Here is a 19,922-nt window from a genome sequence, read left to right as displayed (position 1 = left end):
ATTTCTAATGCAGAATGATTTGTCTTTTTATTTTTTAAATCTTTTTACTCAAGGCCTTGCCAAGCACTCTATGTGATATAGTTATATATTTTTCCTACTCAAGAAAATTCCTAAGCTGGGTGCTATTGAATGGATGTAATGGCAGATATAATCACTTTAGTTCTAGGGGCTAGGAGTTTGGCCTAGTGATGGAAATGCTTGCCTAACATGCACAGAGACCCAGGGTTGATTCCTCGGTACCACATAGAAAAAGCCTGAGTGGTGTGCTGTGGCTCAAGTGGTAGAGCTCTAGCCTTGAGAAAGCCCAAGGACAGTGTTCAGGCCCTGAGTTCAAGCCCCAGGACTGGAAAAAAATGATAATTTTAGTTCTAACAAATTACTTAACCCATCTGATCCTTGATGTCCTTCTCTGGGAAATGAAAAAAGTAAGACAAAGGCCTGTCCCATTGCAGAGTGACTCCACAGCACTATATCTGTCAAGACCTTCAGGTAAATAGGCTCCCTTTTACAATTCCCCACCCTGCTTCTTAGTTTGGTTTTTCTTTTTTCCTGCTCAGGTTGGTGACTCGGTTAACATCATTTGTGTCTTCCATTCTTCTGTTGGAGAGGTGCACATTTCTGACTTCCAGCTGCTTGGCTGTGAGTGTGGGCACAGGTGGAGTCGGGGGCATGTAGGGGGAGGTCTGTTCTGAATTGCAAGAGGCTCCTCTGAACACAGCAGATCTGGACTGCCTTTGGTGCAAGAGTGAGCAGTCTGATCTCAGGGCCCCAAAAAAGGAAGAACCAGAAGCAGATGCAGTGGCCAAGAGAAGTGGGCCAGCTGAGAAGAGGACAGTGCAGTTGGAAGTGAATCTGTTGGAGTGCTCAGAAAAACTAGAATTGAGAGCCTTGGCTAAGCAGGGTCTGATTGCTTAACTAAGCAGTCAGACAGGCAATCAATCTCATTGTTGGAACAGTCATTATTAGTTTTGTGTGCAAGTGCTAGGACTTAAACTCACGGCCAGGATGCTCTCCCCTCCCTTTGATTTTTCACTCTAGGCTGGTGCTCTACCACTTGAACCATACCTCCACTTCTGGCTTTTTGATGGTTAATTGGAGATAAAAGTCTCCCTAGGCTGGCTTCGAACCACCTTCAGATTTCAGCCTCCTGAGTAGCTGGGATTATAGGTGTGAGCTACCAACATCTAGCAAGCAGCCAATTTCACATTGCTTAGAGCTAGCTTTTGTGAGCAGACCCAGTGGAGTGGAGAGTTACTTATAATCCTACCTAAGCGAACCTTCACAATGATGACCCTATCTAACTCAAGAATTGGATGGACATGTAGATTAACAAGTGTAAAGATACATGTGACATTAAAGAAATGTAACACTAACAAGGACACACCTTAAAACAACTACATAAAAGGAAAACGAATAGCCTTATCAACAATTAGGTGAATTAGACAAACATATCCAGCAAGAAAACCCAAAGCATGCATGGAAGGACAACAAAAGAGAAGCCAGGACAAGAGACACAGGCCTTAAATTAAAGAATCCTCTCAGACTGGGAATGGTGAAGCATGGCTGTAATCCCAGCAATGCAGAAGGCAGAGGCAGAAGGACTGAAGTCCAAAGCTGACATGGGCAAAATCCGTGAGAAACCCTTGTGAGTTGGCAAAAGGACTGGTGTCCATATGTTAGAGTGCTTGCCTGGGAAGTGTGAAACCCTGAGTTCAATTGCCAGTACCAGGAGAGTAGAGGATGGAGAAGTCCTCTGTTAGGAGAGAAAGGCATGTAAACTGGCCATTTTAAGCTTCTGCAGGTCTCCTCTCAAAATCAGGCATGGAAGTTTGCATGTTATGCATTCAGATATAGGAAAGAAAGGGAGTGAGTGCCCGGATGTCTGCAGTTGCTGCTGTGTGACCTTCATGTGGGCCTCTGACTTTCAGCACACTACTAATCACAGCTTAGTGTGACCATGTGAACTTTTCCTTGAGGTAATTCAGTCCATGCTTGGGCAGCTCAGCAACTGTGCAAAGCCCAATTTCCCATTTCCTCCCCTAACCTCAACTCATCTCTAAGAATGGGTGGGGGCAAATATAGGTGGCCTGACCAAGGGGACCTTGTGGCAACTGGGGAAGAGAACAAAGTGGCAATATTCTTAGAATCCTACTAGGATGCTCCCAAGTCAGATGAGCTGCATGCTGACTGCCAAATACAGCACTGATAGCCCCAGAACCATCACCTCAGGGTGAAAAGGGAGCAAAGCCCCTATGCACTCTGGCCTCTTTGCTCCATCTTCTGTTTTCTGCCTGAACTTTTTATTGCTGCTGCTGCAGCTTATGCTATTGGCGGTGGTGGGCTTGAACTCCGGGCCTAGACACTGTCTCTGGGCTCTTTTGCTCAAGGCTAGTGCTCTACCACTTTGAGCTGTAGCTCTACCACTTTGAGCTGTGAGGTAAGAGTCTCACAGACTTTTCTGCCCTGGCTGGCTTTGAACCTGATTCTCAAATCTCAGCTTCCTGAGTTGCTAGGATTACAGTCATGAGCCACCAGCATCAGACTTCTGTCTTTATCCTCCCAGCACCTCTAAATGTCCCAAGGGCTTATAGATGCTTTGTCACACTTGCAAATTCTGTGCAAAGTCTTATCCCTAGGGTAAGGAAAAAGGAGTGTTAAGGATTTAGATACCTCTTAGGTCTCCTTCTCTCACATTTTATTTTCCACAGTTCTTCATGCTAAGAAAAAAAAGGCAGATTTCAGGCTTTCTATTTCCTGAACATCATATGCTCCTCTGCCTCCCATGCAATAAACCTCAAGGCCAAGACAAAATGGCCTGTTTATTTATACCATAGAAAAACTGTGATTTAGTCCACCAGATGCCAAAGGGATATGTCAAAGGGATGAAGAAAAAGAAATTAGAATATCCTTTTGTTGTTTGCAAAGAGTGACTTTCAAGCCTTTCATCTTGCTTCTAACTCTAGGATGCGAGTTTCTAAATGTCAAAAGCTGAATGTTGAATTTGTCTTCTCTTTTGCATACCTGCTGGAACAAGATTTTTTCTGAGAAAAACAGGTGCTTTGCATTGTCTAGGAGAAAGTCATAGATACAGAGCTACAAAAGGAGTAAACAGATTGGTCAAGGCTGGAGAGGTCAACTGCTTGCCTAGCAAGCATAGGGCACCGAGTTCAAAACCTAGTACTATCCCCCTTTCAAAAAAGGAGAAAAGTGGATTTTAATATATCTTTTGGAATTCTTCTGTGGAGATTAACACCAGTGCTTCCTAGCTTTTCTTCCCCTATATTATCCCTCTGTATTCTCATATGAGCTACACAATGAAGCTTCAGTTCTAACACAGCCTAGTGAGGCTTGTTTCAGTCTGGGGTGTAGGGGGGAAGGGAAGAAGTCACAAGATCATTAGTGCACTTACGTGCAACTAAGATCAGAGTTAATTAGAGGCAACTGAGGAGAGTTGTGAACTCTGGTCTCACTAACATATAGCTATCCCTGTAGGAATGAAAAACAAAAGAAGAAAGAGCACTTTTCATAAAATAATTCAAATGTCACTTCTGTTTATTTGCTTGCTTGCTTGCTTGCTTGCTTGTTTCTGGAGACAGGGTTTCCCTAGGTCGTTCAGGCCAGCCTTGAACTCCAGATTGTCCCATACCTCAGCTTCTCAGAGTGCTGGGATCACAGACATGTGTCACCACACCCAGCCTTAAATGTCATCTCGCTAACAAAAACTTTGCTAGGCATTTGCATGTGCCAAGTTTACATTAGTCTTTCCAACAATTCTTCCAAAGAGGCTACTGTTCTCCTCATTTTACAGATGTGAAATCAGAGACTCCAAGAGACAGTGAGCCACGAGCCATGCCAGTACCACAGCGTTTCTAAGAATGCCTGCTGGCAGTCACCATGAGGAGATGTGGCCACAAGCTGCATCAGGGTGGAGCTAGATGTACAGCTGGAGCCAGGATGCCACGGTGAAGCTGTTATTCTGGGATACTAGTTGGGAGGACATGTTCTAGAATCGTGGCTGAAGGCAGGGGAGTGAACATGAAATGGGTTAGGATCCCAATAAAGGCCCAAACTCTGACTTATAAGAAAAAGTCTGAAGTTGATTGCACTGACCAGCCAGGGCTAACTCAACTTCAGAGAGAACAGCGCCGAACTCAAAAAGCAGGGGTTTTATAAAGACAAAAACCACAAGTAGCTATGTGTAGCCACACACAGGTGGCCAATAAGGTTACATTACATAATTATCCTGACCGATGGCTATTCAATGACTATATACGTAAACCTATCAGTTTAAAGGTTAAGAAAAATGGGTGCATGAGCGAGTGAGCAGATTACAGAAGCAGAACTATGTGTTAGTCTTTGCGATTTTTTTTTTTTTTTTGCCAGTCGTGGGCTTGAGCTCAGGGCCTGAGCACTGTCCTTGGACTTTCTCAAGGATAGAGCTCTACCACTTGAGCCTCAGCACCACCTCTGGCTTTTTTTGTTGTTGTTTTTTCTATGTATGTGGTACGGAGGAATCAAACCTGGTTCTTCGTGCGTGCTAGGCAAGCATTCTACCACTAGGCCAAACTCCCGGCCCCAAATTTTAACCATAATTCTAACTTTAACCCACAGTTCCCTTCATTTGCCTGGGGATTTCAGATAAGCTTCCTGTTTGTCTGGGGGGTTTTAGATCACCATTAACCCATTCCAAGCAGAACATGGATATACCAACTCTGTGATTCTGTGACAGGAAAATAAAACAAAACAGGACAAGGAAAAAATGTGAAACTAACAGAACTTGAGCTATTTTCCAATCTTCTTCCTTTGAGGTAAAACAGGAGTTTTCCCTTTCCAAAAGCCCCACCCCCCACCTTCTCTCTTTTTTCCTCCCTTCCTTTCTGAGCCTATTGGAGTCCTCTCCTGGCACAGACCTCCCTTCTCAGGAACAAGGAGTATGAGGTGGAGACAGGCTGGGTTGGGCCACAAGGTCTCCTTCTGAGCCTTCACTGAGCCCAGACTGTCACTGTCATCTGCTCTGGGAGTGGGTCTCTCAGCTCAGACAAGCAAAGACACTCCCCCCTGCGGCCCACCAGCAACCCCTCACAGTGGAATCTACACTGGAGATGATCGCTTAAGCAGAATCTCATCCCAACTGGGGATGCAGGGCTTGGAAACTAGGAAATGCCAGGTCTGAGTGAGGGGAAAGCACAAGCCCAGCAATACACAGAGCTCTGTGTATTCAGAGGGAAGTTGGCAGAGTTGTGTTCGGGCAGAGAAACTCCGAGTGGTACAAAGGGACGTGCCCAGAGTGGAGAAATCATGCTAATTGTCTGCAGCAGAGCTGGAGAACGCCACCCAAAATGAAGAGAGAAAGGGGATCCCTGACCAGGGCCCTGCACCTCACTCCTTTGGTCTACCTGCTTCTGATCCAGCCAGGTAGGAGACTCAAAGGGTAAGAAAGGGGTCTGGAGAAAGGACTTTCAAAGGAGAGGGAGGGGAAGATTGGGAGGCCTGAATGTCTTTGGGGTGGGAGGAGGGGAGAGAGCTCAGGGCTGTGGGAAGTAACTCAGTGAATTCAAGCATTGGTGTTGAATGTATCTCTTCATTCCATGAGCCTCCCCCGTACCCCCAGGCCCTGTTCCCCAAGAGGAGCTCCCACAGCATTCAGTATATTAGACGGAGGGCACTGTGCCACTTCTTATGGGATGACTTGTTGGCGTGGGCCAGTCCAGCATTCTTCCTAAAGGATTATGACGGGCTAGGAGGGAAAGGGAGGAAAAATCTTGGTTTTATGCCTCCCTAAACCCCTCCTCTGGCTTTTCTGAATGTAAAACAACATGGGAGATGGAGTAAGCATGGAAGATAACAAGCCTTCTGGCTTAGGATAATAACACTAACCTAGCCATAATTCATTCCATGCCATAGGTAACTACCACCTGTAGCGCCCCCTACCAACCTCTTGGAGAACTGATCTTATTTTAAATACTGCACATGTATTTTCTGTGAACAAACACACCAGAGAATCTAGGGATGCATGACAGAATGAAGAGATCCATTTGAACAAAACACAGAAACTACCACGAGTCAGATACAGATAATTCATAGGAATCAGAAAAAAAGGTTGCTTACCCTTGGAGCCGAATGTGGTAGGGGTAGGATCAGGTCAGCTTTCCTGTAGAAGGAATACTTGCATTGAATTTTTTGTTTTTTTGCTGGTCCTGGGGCTTGAACTCAGGGCCTAGGTACTGTCCATGAGCCTCTTTGTACCTAAGGCTAGTGCTCTACCACTTGAGCTACAGCACCACTTCTATTTGCACTGAATTTTAAAGGATGAGAAAATAGGAATGTATACAGACACTGCTGTTGAAGAAATAGGCAAAAGTTGTTAGCTTGAAATAGCTTCATGTGTTTAGGCTCCATCATGGGTGGAGAGGAAAGTATAAACTAAACTCAGAAGATCTGGAATCTAATCTAAACAATGGGTGGGGATAGGAATCATGGTTTTGAATTCAGGACTGGCAGGGTCAGTTATATCTCCCACTGGAGGTGAAACTGCACACACATAAGCTAAGAAAGGAATGCTACATTCATTATCTAGGGTTGTTGTATCAAAGTATTATAAATTGGTCAGCCTAAACAAGAACTCAGTTCTGGAAGCTAGAAACTGGAGAACAAAGTGTTGATAGGGCCATGCCCCCTCTGAAGGAACTAAGGATGGATCTGCTCCAGGGCTCTGTTGTAGCACTGAGTAGTTCCTTGGCTTGTGGCCACATAATTCCAGTTTTCAGGTGCTATTTGGCCTGTCTACATGTCCATGTCCAAATTTTGTTCATTTTATTAGGATATGTGGTAGAGTAGGTCTACCTTACTTCAGTAGGACTTCATCTTAACATATTGTATCTGCAATGGCCCATTGTCAAATATGATCAGATTTTTATGATCTGGAGATTAGGACTTCCATGTTTGAATCAGCCTGTAATAGCATTATTGTAATAGCTCAGTAGAGAAATAACATGGGTTTCAATTACAATAAAGATTGAAGAAATGAAAATAATATTTTTAAGATAAAGTCAGGATCTAGTATAGAAACTGGAAGGATCTAGAAATGGAGGTGAGGTTTCTGAGAGAGAGAAAGAAAGAAGAAGGGAGATAGAGAGTTAGTTGAAGGGTGTGGTGATTAATATTGTACATGCTTAGGTTGAAATGCTTGTGTGAATATGTCATATAACCTAAAGCTAGATGACAGAGGGGTAAGGCTGGGAGAGAGGCTTTTTAAAATTATTATTAAAGCTGTCAGTTCATTGATGAGTTAAAACAATGAAGAGAAAACTGGGTTGAAAATGGAATACCCAAGAAGTCCAAGATTCATAGAGGAATGTAAAGTAAGGAAGATCCATTAAGGAAACTGCAAAGGAATTGTCAGAAGGAAGGAGAGCTAGAAGACTAGAATGTACAACAAAGTCAAAGGAAGGAATTGAGAGCTCTCATAAGAGAACCAATACTATCAAATGTATCAAGGAGGTTGAGGATCATAAAGACCTAAAAGAGCCAATTACGCATGACAATTAAAAGATGCTGTCCAATGGAGACATTATAAATACCAAATAAACTATATTATGAAAAAAAGATTACTGATAGTTTTTGTAAGAGGAGTCTGAGTAGAAATTGCAATGATTTGAGGAAAAAATAAGACCCTCCTACAGAGATGGTAAAAAGAGAATGAAATATACAAAATAGAGATGGCCCCAAAGTCTTACAAATTAACAAATGGTTAAGTTAAAATATATATATATATATGTGTGCGTGCGTGTGTGTGTGTGTGTGTGTATGTGTGTGTGTGTGCGCGCGCATGTGTGTGTGTATATATAGTCGTTCTATGTGATTAAGCAAAAATGATGTTACCTTATATATGAAAAATGTAACTTTATAAAACACAAAAATATATAATCTGTGCTAATATTTGTTATGAAGAGGTGTTAATGATGGAGGTATCTTGTATTCATAAACTGCTTTGTTAAGTGGTAACTGCTACTTAAAGATAGCTAAAACAAGAGAGAAAAGAAGGTATTAGTTATGACCCATAAGAAATACAGGTAAGTGCAAGGTGAGTGGATCCACAGCTATGCGTTAGTAAGAATTGAGATTCCTGCCATCTTTACTAGATTACTGAGAAAAATGCCTGCTTCTATGATGAATTTCAAGTTGTAAGTTCTTGGCATTTTCCATGGGTCCTGTGAAGCTCTAGGCCAGGGAAGAGAAGGTTACAAATACATGAAGTGTTTTGGAGAACAAGCTAGTATCAACTTCAGTGTAAACTTCAAAGGATCCAGATAGAAAATCTAAAAACAAAACAATTAAAGCAACTGGAAGGGTATATAAAGGAGGTTTTGCCAGGCACGGTGGCTCATGCCTATAATCCTAGCTATTCAGGAGACTGAGGTCTGAGGATTGTGGTTCAAAACCAGTCTAGGCACTGAAGTTCGTGAGATTCTTATCTTCAATTAACCACCAGAAAACCAGAAGTGGTGCTGTGGCTCAAGGAGTAGGGCCATAGCCTTGAGCTGAAGAGCTCAGGGACAATGCCCAGGCCCAGAGTTTAAGCCCATGACTGCCAAAAAAAAAAAAGAGGTTTTATAACACAGGATTAGTAAGTGGTATATATCATCTACTTGTTCTATTGGCTGGAACTTAGTCATATGGCAGTATCTAACTGCAAAGTAAGCTGGAAAATATAGTTTTAAGGTTGGTATTAACAGGGGTGTGAACCATATGAGCCCAGGTTAGAAGGTTTCACTTAAACTCTTTGGTTATGGTAACAAACACCAGGCAAGCCTCAGGCCAGAAACATTTAGTCTTTAATGCTCCAGCCCTGATATGAACAAATGAAGCTTTCCAAGAATCATCAGAGGGCCAGGACTGTAGACTAGTGGTAGAGTGCTTGCCTAGTATGCATGAAGTCCTGGGTTCTCTTCCTCAGTACTACATACACAGAAAAAGCTAGCCTTGAGAAAACCCAAGGACAGTGCCCAGTACCCAGCTCCAGGACTGGTAAAAACAAACAAACAAACAAACAGAGCCCAACTCTCAGAATATTCCAACAAGACTTTTCCAGAGGCTAGAATATGAACAGACACAAAGACAGCATGCCATAAATATACAGATCGTCATTTTTCAGGGCATTACTCTCTGCCATCTTTTATTACTCCACAGTCTAAGAACACAGTAGGAAAAAGTCCTCTGTTCCACTCTTTCTAGCCCTAAATTCATCTCTACATTATAGATGCTGACTTTAATATACACTTGAAAACTACATACAGGAAAATGCAATTAGCATAAGGATAGTTTGATGAACCTATAAAAAGTAACCCCAAATATTAATGCCTCATATCAAGAAATCAAATATTTAGTACCTTAAAATCACCCCCTTAGCCAGGCGCAGTAGCTCACACCTGTAATCCTAGCTACTCAGGAGGCTGAGACCTGAGGATCAAGGTTCAAAGCCAGCCTGGGCACAAAAGGACCTGAGACTCTTATCTCTAATTAACCTCTAGAAAATGGGAAGTGGGGCTTGGCTCAAGGGTAGGGCGGTAGCCTTGAGATGAAGAGCTCAGGGACAGTGCCCAAGCCCAGTGACCTCCCCTCTGAAAAAAAAAATCATCCCCTTAGTTAGTACTGCCCTCTCTTGAGGAGCATCCTAATTGATAATACATATTAATTTTGCTTGTCTTTGAAGTTCATTATAAACGGACTTATGTGTATGCATTTTTGTATCTAGCTTCCTTTGCTGAAGACCAGGTTTGCCAGATTATATTGTTATTATAACTGTCATTTTATCTCATTGCTTGGTATTCTATATAGCACAATTTGTTTCCCTCTCTCAATCTGGTAGATACTCTGGTTGTTTCTAAACCAACTCAGGTTTTATGAACAGAGTTGCTAACATATTCTGGTAGATGTCTTTTAGTAAATATATATATAATATATACAAATTTCTTCTATGAATATATCTTGGAGTAGAATTGCTGAGTTATAGTATATTTTTCTTTATTATGACAAATTTTTATCTAGGTCTGATATGTTTATATAATAAAGAGATTAATTATCTCAAGGTTCTGAAGATTCAAGGGTGTGGTGCTGGTGTCAGTCTGACACTGGTAGATTACTCAGCTTTTCATTGCTATTACAAAATGCCTGAGAAAGGTGTATTTAGGCATTCAGAGGTTTCAGTCCATTATCAGTTGGCACTACTGCTTCTGGGCCCAATCATGGTGAGGCAGAACGTCATAACAGTTGGGGTACATGGTAGAGAAAATGTTTCACCTGGTTACAGATAGTAGGCAGAGACAGACAGTTAGAGGGCAGGACAAGATATACCCTTTAAGATATACAGTCCTCACCGTGACCTATTCCTCTAGTCAGACTCCTCCTCCTAATAGCCCATTTAGTAGAACTCATTGGTGAATTAACCCATTGAGGAAATTAGTTCCCTCATGATCTAATTATCTCTCAGGGATGAGATCCACAACTGGGATCTCAGGCTTTTGGAAGGCTACTTCATATGCAAATCTTAACAACTGTGGAGAAGGAAGTGAACACAGATGGAAAAGAGGACGGAAAGTTCACAAGGTGAAACAAGAAGCTAAAGCATGACAAGAAACTAAATAGGGTCCCAGAAAAACTTCATTTACCCCTTGCAAAGTACTAATCATGTTCCTCAAGACTTCAGCCTTTAAAGGTTCTCTACCACCTCTAAAAATCAAGTTTCAAAAACATAAATCCTTGGGGGACACATGTAAACCATATAGTTGATAGAGCCTGTTTTCAAAAGTAGTTCTGTCAAGCTGGGTGCTGGTGGCTCCTGCCTATAATCCTAGCTACTCAGGAGACTGAGATCTGAGAATTATGGATCGAAGCTAGTCAAAGCAGGAACATCTGTGAGACTCTTGTCATCAATTATTCACCAGAAAACTGGAAGTAGAGTGTGTCTCAAAGTGGTAGAGCACTAGCTGTAAGCAGAAAAGCTCATGGATAGTACCCAATCCCTGAGTTCAAGCCCCATGACCAACAACCACAACGAAGGCCTTCAATGTTATTGTATTACGTTATAGATCAGTTGGGAGAGTTGATAACTTAACAACAACGAGTATTTCAAGTCACAAACATGTTAAGTCTGTGTGCTATTTTTTTTTTTTGCCAGTCCTGTGGTTTGAACTCAGGGCCTGAACACTGTCCTTGGACTTTCTCAAGGCTAGAGCTCTACCACTCGAGCCACTTCCAGCTTTTTCTATGTATGTGGGATGGAGGAATCAAACCCAGGTCTTCATGCATGCTGGGCAAGCACTCTACCATACCACTAGGCCAAACTCTTGGCCCCAGGTGTGATATTTTTAATACATACAAGCTTGGTATCTATGAACATTCTATGCCTTTTAAAGAACAGATGAAAATCTCTAGTCTTCTCTTTCTGTATACCAAGAGTCTTCTTCACAGGAATGATAACTAAAAGCCAAAGCAGAACACAATGTGTCTTTCCTTGTAGAGGTCATTGTTGTATGCCATCCTTTGATTGTTATGTGCAGATCAGGGTTCCATACAAATAACCCAATTAGAGAAATCCCAGGGGAGGGTATCTATGATAGATGAAGAGATGGAGAGATTTCTTTAAGGAGAGAGACTTTGCTTCTGGTAAAAAGGGAGATAGCTACAGGTTTTTGGCATTGGAGAAGATGCTAAATTCAAATCCCAGAACACAAGGTTGGCACCATCCCATTGACATTTTTGAAAGGTAAATGTGTGGTAAACCTTGGTAAAAGGAAAATATTTGCCCAGCAAACATGAGTAGATGATGGTTTGTTGGTTTTTGTTATTGTTTGTTTGTTTGTTTGTTTTATCAGTCCCTTGAACTCAGGGCCTGAACACTGTCCTTGGGCTTTCTCAAAGCTAGTGCTCTACCACTTGGGCCACAGCACCACTTCCAGATTTTTTTTCTATGTATGTGGTACGAGGACTGGAACCTGGATCTCTGTGCATGCTAGGCAAGCACTCTCACTAGGCCCAACTCCCAGCCTGTTGGGTTTTTAAAATTATTTTTATTAGTGTATTTCATTGTCAAGGTAATGTATAGAGGGGTTACAGTTACATTCATCAGGAAGTGGATACATTATTTCTCAAACATTGATACCCCTTCTCATGTTTTTGTCCCCCTTTCCTTCTCCCACCCCCTCCCAAATCATCTTGTTTTTGTTGGTTTGTTTTTAAATGAAAAAGCTATGACAGGAACAAAAGCTCTCTTCAGGTGCATCCTTATACCTTTAAGTCTGACTTTCCTCCAAGTAAATACGGGTTTCTTTTCTTGGGAACTGGTGACTCCCTCTTAAAATCCTCACAGGAGGCTGAGATCTGGAGACTCACAGTTAAAAGAGAGCTTGGACAGAAGAGTTCCCAAGACTCTATCTTCAAAAAACACCAGCAAAACAGCCAGGCTGAAAGTGTCATCGAAATAGTGGAATGCCAGCCTTGAGCAACCAAGATGAATGAACACACAGCCCTGGTATAAAACAAATTGTCCTTGACTGATCTAACCTAGCAGAGGATTGTTTAGGTCCACAGTAACATCTTGATGAGATGTTAGTTTCCTCTTATTGAGCCCCAAGTGGGAACAAAAACTTTCTATATAAGAGACAATGTCTAAGTTAATTACTTCTCCAGGTTGAATAGTCCTACTTCCTTTTATTGCCACTCTGGGCTATTGCTGTTAGCCATTTTCTCACTTCTGTGTCCTGCTTTGATTCCTGTTCTAGTTTTCCTTGTTCTTTGAAAGTGTGGAATCCTGAACTTAACATAGATTCTAATTATGGCTATAGTTATGGCTAGAGTTCTTGCAAAACACAATGTTTGCTTAGCGAAGTCTTGCTCATTTCCCATATGAACGCAGGTATATGCATGTCCTCTGCTCCTGGCCATGCTGTATACACAGGCATAAGGAAGGACAGTAACCACCTAGACAAGGGTAAGGCCTGAAGGAATCCATATGCTGCAGTTTCCCCAATACAAATCATCTAAGCTTATAGGAAGAACAGAATGGGAGAGGAAAGACATCATTAAAAAGGGTACTGGAAGCAGAGTGCCAGTGGCTCATGCCTATAATCCTAGCTACTCAAGAGACTAAGATCAGGGGATTGTGGTTCCAAGCTAGCCTAGGCAGGGAAGTCCATGAGAATCGTATCTCCAATGAACTACCAAAAAGCCAGAAATGGAGATGTGGCTCAAAGTGGTGGTTCCAAGCTAGCCTAGGCAGGGAAGTCCATGAGAATCTTATCTCCAATGAACTACCAAAAAGCCAGAAATGGAGATGTGGCTCAAAGTGGTAGATCAGTGAAAGAAAAGGAAATGTGGCCTTTTCTTCTTCCAAAGGTGAGGCACTCACTACTTAACAAAGTACCAGCTCTGAAAATAGATTGAATATGCTTAGTGAATTAAATTAGCTCTGATTTCTACAAACAACTGGTTTGGTCTTGGTCTGGTCTGGAGTCCCTAGGACAGAGGAGAGGAAGAATGAGAAAATACAGCTCAGTTTCCTCAACCCCTGACTGCACTATCGTGAAGGAAGAAGTAAAGACAAGAAGGATAGGAAAATTCAGAGACAATAAGGAAGCGGCTGGAGTGTAGAGGGACTGGGAAGCTGGCATGTGTCTTTTCAGTTAAACCCACCGCAATTCCCCCCAGCATCCATTCCACAGGACTCTCTTTTGAGTGTTTGGAATCTTCTGTTTGTTCAGCAACACTAATGAATAGCATCCATAGTATCCAGTTAGACCCCAGATCTACTAAGAAGCCTCAGAATGGGAGATGTATGTCTGAATAGGACTACATTGGACAAGGTCTTAAAACCCTAGAGTCCATGAGACTATGTAGCCCCTATTCAAATTACTTAGGGGAATCTGGACCCCACACAAGTAAGTAGCTTTACCTAGATTATACGACCTAGCAGAAGACCCAAATCTCTGACACTCAACCTTGTGTTCCTTCCACTACACAACAGTAACTGGAGTGCCTAACAATGTGAATCCGATTATTGCTACTATTCTTTATTTTATGATATAATACTCATTTTATAAGTGATAAGAATGGGGCTTAGAGAGACTGCTTGCTTAAATCTGTGCTATAAGTTTCAGATGTGCAAAGATTTCTATCTGCTTTGCTTGTGATTTATCTCAAGGTCATAGGAAAAAGGTGGCTGGTACATAGGAGATGTTCAGTCAATATATCTATGAAGAAAGGCAGAAGGGATAGGCTAAATCTCCCATAAGAGGAAGGCAGTGGGAAAAGGGCCAGAGAGGCAGAGAGACGGGCAATAGAACAACCATGGAATGGCTGTGAGGAGGGGACAGAGGAGCACAGAGCCATGAATGGAGAGTTAATGGTGAGGAGGGAATGAAGAACCCACAGGGGAAGGTCCTCGGAGATCAAGGGGCTTCAAGGTGGGCCTAACACTGCCTTCTTCCCCCTGGGGCTCTGTTTGCAGCCCCCCTGGAGGGGGTGAACATTACCAGCCCAGTACGTCTGATCCACGGCACGGTGGGGAAGTCAGCTCTGCTTTCCGTGCAGTACAGCAGCACCAGCAGTGACAAGCCTGTGGTGAAGTGGCAGCTGAAGCGAGACAAGCCTGTGACCGTGGTGCAGTCCATTGGCACCGAGGTCATCGGCAACCTGCGGCCTGACTACCGAGACCGTATCCGACTGTTTGAAAACGGTTCCCTGCTTCTCAGTGACCTGCAGCTGGCCGATGAGGGCACCTACGAGGTGGAGATCTCCATCACCGATGACACCTTCACGGGGGAGAAGACCATCAACCTCACTGTTGATGGTAAAGCTCACTGGTGGGGGTGGAGGCAGGACAGGTGACTGGGACTGGAAGGGTCTTCCCCAAACACTAGCTAGACCCAAGGGGAAAACCAATACAAGGCTCTCTAGTGTTAGCTCAGACATTAGGTTGGGGAGGGGAGGCTAATAGGTACAGCCAACACTGATAGAGATCTTGCTATGTGCCAGAAGCTACCCATAGTGTTTTGCCTATGTCAGCTCCTAGAAGTTCCAATCATTTAGGCAAAGTAAATGTCACTCTCTCTATTTTGTAGATGAGGACAGTTGAGGCACAGAGAGGTAGTGTCAGTTGTTCAAACCTATACAACTGCTAGAGCCAAGATAGAAACCCAGATACTTGGTACTAAGATTTCCCCTAACTAAAGTATCTACCAAGCTGGTTGGAGACGTGAAAGCCCAGTGGTCTTGGGAAGGTACTTAGGAAGCGTGAAGAAGACACCATGCTGCCTTGTTCAGCATTGTGTGCTTAGTAGGTACGTGAGAAATAGAGCATGGGTAAACAGATGAATGGGTGGATGAATGAATGGAAGAATGAATGATAGGAAAGGACGGCACTGATGAACCCTTCAGGCATGTCTTTACCTCCTCAGCCCACAGACTGAATTTGTGGCATGTTGGAATGTAGGGAATTTAAAAAGAAAAGGGGGGGCAGGGAAGGGAGGCGCGTCCTTGCCCATGACTTACTGGCTTTTCCATCCCTTCCCACCGGGGCCCAGTGCCTATTTCAAGGCCACAGGTAGTTGTGGCGTCCACCACTGTGCTAGAGCTCAGCGAGGCCTTCACCCTGAACTGCTCTCACGAGAACGGCACCAAGCCCAGCTACACATGGCTGAAGGATGGCAAGCCCCTCCTCAATGACTCCAGAATGCTCCTGTCCCCGGACCAAAAGGTGCTCACCATTACTCGTGTGCTCATGGAGGATGATGACATGTACAGCTGTGTGGTGGAGAATCCCATCAGCCAGGTCCGCAGCCTGCCCGTCAAGATCACCGTGTACAGTGAGTCTCCCCGCCCGCCCGAGACGCGGGGGCCAGTGGAGCCAAGGGCAGGGAGCCGCTCTGCAGGGAGAAGGAGGGAAGAGATGGGCCTGTTATTTGTGGAGGACAGACATGGTGGGAAGTGGGCTCTGAACCAGCCCTGCGGTCTGCAGCCATGCCACCCGAAGCTCTTCTTCCTCTGCCTCAAGCTCTCTTTGCTACACCTGCTGCCCCTTCCAGAGTTTCTCCCACCTGTCTCTCTGTCTGTCCGTCTTTCTCTCTCCCTTAGGAAGAAGCTCCCTCTACATCATCTTGTCTACAGGAGGCATCTTCCTCCTGGTGACCTTGGTGACAGTCTGTGCCTGCTGGAAACCTTCCAAAAAGTCTAGGTAATTCTGCGAATCCCACAACCTAAGCATCCAAATCATCCGCTCTGTTCCAGCCCTAAACTCTATCATTTATTTAGGTACTTTTCCTCTCCTTTCCTAACTCCTCTCCTCTTCTCCAGTCTTCTCCTCTCCCCTTCCCTCTATTATTTTCCTTTTCTTCTCCATCTTTTCTTCTTCCCTTTTTCTCTCCTCTCCTTCCCTTCCTTCTTTCCTTCCTCCCTTCCCCTCTCTCTTTCTCTTTCCTCCCCCCCCCCAACCTCTCTTGCAGATTCTTACCATGTAATCCAAGCTGGCCTCCACTTCTCAGGTCTTTCTCCCTCTGTCTTCAAAGTGTTGTGATTACAACCATGAGCCACTACTCATGGATCTGTTCTCATCATTTTAGATGCCTTGCTTCCCAAGGCCCTTTATTGAAAAAATGTCTTTCCATTATGTATGGAATCATTTCTTGTGCTCATTCCCACCATTAATAATGGCTTTATGTGCTGAGTATTTTCTTTGGGTCAGTCAGTAGAGCTGGGGTCTTAAGTCTGATTGCCTCCAACTTATAGATAAAGACTCTTGAGACTCATATTGGGTGAATGATTTGCCCATATCCACAAGCTAGTGACAGCATCAGCATGCAAACTGAAATGTAACTCATTCCAAAACTCATGTACAATTCTCATTCCCTCTTTAATACCCAGCCTATCTTCCTGTTATCAAAAGGCTTCAGAGCCCTCTGAGCCCATTCTGGGTCCCTTCCCCAGATCCTCTGCTCCCATTCAATAGTTCTGTTCTTGGTGTGTGTTTGTGTGTGTGTGTGTGTGTGTGTGTGTGTGTGTGTGTGTGTGTGTGTGTGTGTGTGATGGGTTGATTTGCAGGAAGAAGAGGAAGCTGGAGAAGCAAACCTCCTTGGAATACATGGATCAGAATGACGACCGCCTGAAGTCAGAAGGTGAGCTCCCCAACACACACCCACCCACCCATCCTGTCCACACTCAAATCAGTGGGGACAGGGAAAAATGGGCCACAAGGAAGCCAGCCCTGCAAGGCCCCTCCCTTGACCAACTTCTGGAAGACTGCAGAACAGTGACAGGTGCAAGCCAAGGTCGGACGTCAAGTATTCAGCCACACTGGTAGAGGTTTCCATTAGCTACTTAAGAAGGAATAGGCATAGCGGCTGGTTGGCAGGGAGAGACTGGATGTGGGCCAGCCACCCCATTCTTACCCCCTCCCCGTGCAGCAGACACCCTCCCACGAAGTGGAGAACAGGAGCGGAAGACCCCCATGGCACTCTACATCCTGAAGGACAAGGTAAGCGCTGGGGCCTGGGCGTCCCCCAAACTGGCCATGCATTCCCAGCTGAAATCTTCCTGGCATTTCTATTCGTTTTTTGTGTGCTAGTACTGGGGCTTGAACTCAGGTCCTGGGCTCTGTCCCTTGGCTTTTACTTCTAGCATTTTGCCAGTTAATTGGAGGTAAGAGTCTTGCAGGCGTTTCTGCTGAGGCTGGCTTTGAACCTCGATCCTCAGATCTCAGCCCCTTAAGGAGCTAGGGTTACTGGTGTGACTGCGCGCCTCCAGCATCAGCCCCATTTTCCAGGTCTAGGTTGCAGAGCTAAGTCTTTGGACACCAGTTCTGTCGGTTTCCATAAGGTCTCAGGCTACCCAAGACTGGCTACCAAGACGATTTACTGAGCACCTATTACCTGCTAGGCGCCATGCGAATTGTGACCTCTATCAGAAGAGAAAAAAAAAAAACAAACACACACAAAAGGCAGATGGTTCTGCGCACACGAGGAGGTGGGGGAGTGCGCAGAGACCGGGACTCCCAGGCCAGTCTAGACCACAAGGTCCCCTGAGGGCTGCAGCTCCTGTCCTTGCAGGATTCTCCGGACCCGGAGGAGAACCCCGCTCCAGATCCTCGCAGCACGACCGACTCGGGGCCTCCCGGCTATTCCGTATCACCTCCGGTGCCCGGCCGCTCTCCGGGTCTGCCCATCCGCTCCGCCCGCCGCTACCCGCGCTCCCCGGCGCCCTCCCCGGCCAGCGGCCGCACGCACACGTCGTCGTCGTCCCCGCCGCGGGCCCCGAGCTCGCCGTGCCGCTCGCGCAGCGCCTCGCGCACACTGCGGACTGCGGGCGTGCACAGGATCCGCGAGCAGGACGAGGCCGGCCAGGTGGAGATCAGCGCCTGAGCCGCCTGGGGGCTCAGCCCCCCGCCCCGCTGCCCTCACCCCCGCCCCCCTCCCCGCCGCGAGGCGCCCCGCCATCTGCAGCCCCGCGCGTCCCGTCCACCCGTCCGGGGAGCTGGGTTAAGACGTCCCGGAGCCGCCCGGCCTAGGGCTACAGGGAGGGGCGGGGCAGACCCAGTGAGCATGGGGGGGCCCTGCCTCGATCGAAGGGCCCCCGAACCCAGGTTGCCTTTGCTCTGCGTCTCTTGGCTTTGTTCTCAGTGGGTATAGGTTGTGCCCGCTTAGGACTGTATAGATTATTAAATTTCCTGCCCCTCTCTCCAAACACAAACAAAAGAGGCTCTTCTGAAACTAACATCAGTAACCCAACCCCCAAGACGACCCGGGGGGCTTCTTAATGCTTCCCACCCGACGCCCTTTTCTTCTGGAATTTTGATTTCTTTGGCTTTTTTTTTTTTTTTTTTTTTTTTTTTTGCAAAGCCCACTTGCCCCCAGTGCCCCTCTGTCCTTAAAGACAGTCTCCTGGAAGCACTGTGAAGGTCTATTAGAGCAGCTCCCCGGGGAGCTCTGTCCCTGGGCTCCTACAAGAGGGTGAAGGACATCTATTCCACATACCCCAGAACCCGGTCCTAGCAAAGCACTCAAGCTCCCCACGTTGGCCTTCTCCCCAAAGTGGAGCTGTGGCCCAAGTGGTAGAGCACCAGCCTTGAGCAAAAGATGAAAGCTCAGGGACAGAGCTGGGGCCCTGGGTTCAAGTCCCAGAAACACACACACACACACACACACACACACACACACACACACACACACACACACACACACCTCTGTAGGCCATGCTTGGCATTTTTCTGGTCTCTGTTCATGAAAAGAAGGATGCACTTGTTCCCTTAAAGAAGAGCGTGTCCATTCACCCCTGTCTCAGAAAGCTATGTCGGTGGCACCTGTTTTTAACCCCCCGTGCTTTTCCTTGGCTTCCTTAAGAAACACGCATTTCACACAATCATCCCTGGGAAGTCCATGGAGCTTTCTCCAACTGGAAAAAATGAAATTCTGGTCTATAGAGAAAAGGTGTGGAGAAAAGGACACTTATTGCCTGCCCAGCCAGGCTACAAGTCCTGCCAGTCCTGATATCAATGATCCAACCCTCACACATCCTGCCTCCACGCCTTTATCTGCCTTGTGCCCAGATGCTCAGACCCCACACCACCAGACAGGGCAAACTCTCCAATCATCCTACTCTCTGAAAATGAAGGGGTGAGCTACTGGGTAGTCTACACTGGCCATCACTTTGGAACAGTATGGAGGAGAGGCAGTAATCTACTGGGTGAGAAGATAAGGCAGTTAGAAAGCGGAAAGAGAAAGAAGCCCCATGTATTGTCCTCTCCTTCTTACTGTTCCCAGGAGGCATCCCTGCCCCCTCATCTTCTGTCTCAGCTCTGACCATCCCATAAACAACTTTTTGTCCTTATTGTTGGTTGTGGGGCTTGAATTCAGGGACTGAATGCTGTCCCTAAGCTT

At 45.4% G+C, this 19,922-nt stretch overlaps 1 protein-coding gene across 2 annotated transcripts; it reads left to right on the top strand.

Annotated features, from left to right (window-relative positions):
- The first annotated feature begins 3,879 nt into the window (after positions 1-3,879).
- Hepacam (hepatic and glial cell adhesion molecule) lies at positions 3,880-18,880 on the top strand. Of its 2 annotated transcripts, none has more exons than XM_090319645.1 (8): positions 3,880-3,962; positions 5,316-5,415; positions 14,504-14,845; positions 15,579-15,860; positions 16,129-16,228; positions 17,092-17,165; positions 17,457-17,524; positions 18,096-18,880. In XM_090319645.1, exons 1-8 carry the CDS (start codon positions 3,936-3,938, stop codon positions 18,405-18,407), a joined length of 1,305 nt encoding a protein of 434 aa, XP_090175771.1. In that variant the 5' UTR covers positions 3,880-3,935; the 3' UTR covers positions 18,408-18,880. The 2 variants fall into 2 exon arrangements, with proteins under 2 accessions (XP_090175771.1, XP_090175770.1); XM_090319644.1 differs by having other exon boundaries at positions 17,454-17,524.
- The last annotated feature ends 1,042 nt before the right edge of the window (positions 18,881-19,922 follow it).

This window comes from Megascapheus bottae, chromosome 27 (assembly GCF_031878675.1).
Source record: "Megascapheus bottae isolate mThoBot1 chromosome 27, mThoBot2.hap1, whole genome shotgun sequence".
Classification (NCBI taxonomy): domain Eukaryota; kingdom Metazoa; phylum Chordata; class Mammalia; order Rodentia; family Geomyidae; genus Megascapheus; species Megascapheus bottae.
The sequence above is the reverse complement of the archived record's forward strand: the minus strand, read 5'-3'. Positions and strand labels throughout refer to the sequence as shown.

Bases quoted from the DNA above. Each gene is read 5' to 3' on its own strand.
- Hepacam (XM_090319644.1), top strand. From the start codon at position 3,936: ATGTACAGCTGGAGCCAGGATGCCACG. The intron at 5,416-14,503 runs GTAGGAGACTCA...CTCTGTTTGCAG, and splicing joins CCTGCTTCTGATCCAGCCAG to CCCCCCTGGAGGGGGTGAAC. The intron at 14,846-15,578 runs GTAAAGCTCACT...ACCGGGGCCCAG, and splicing joins CATCAACCTCACTGTTGATG to TGCCTATTTCAAGGCCACAG.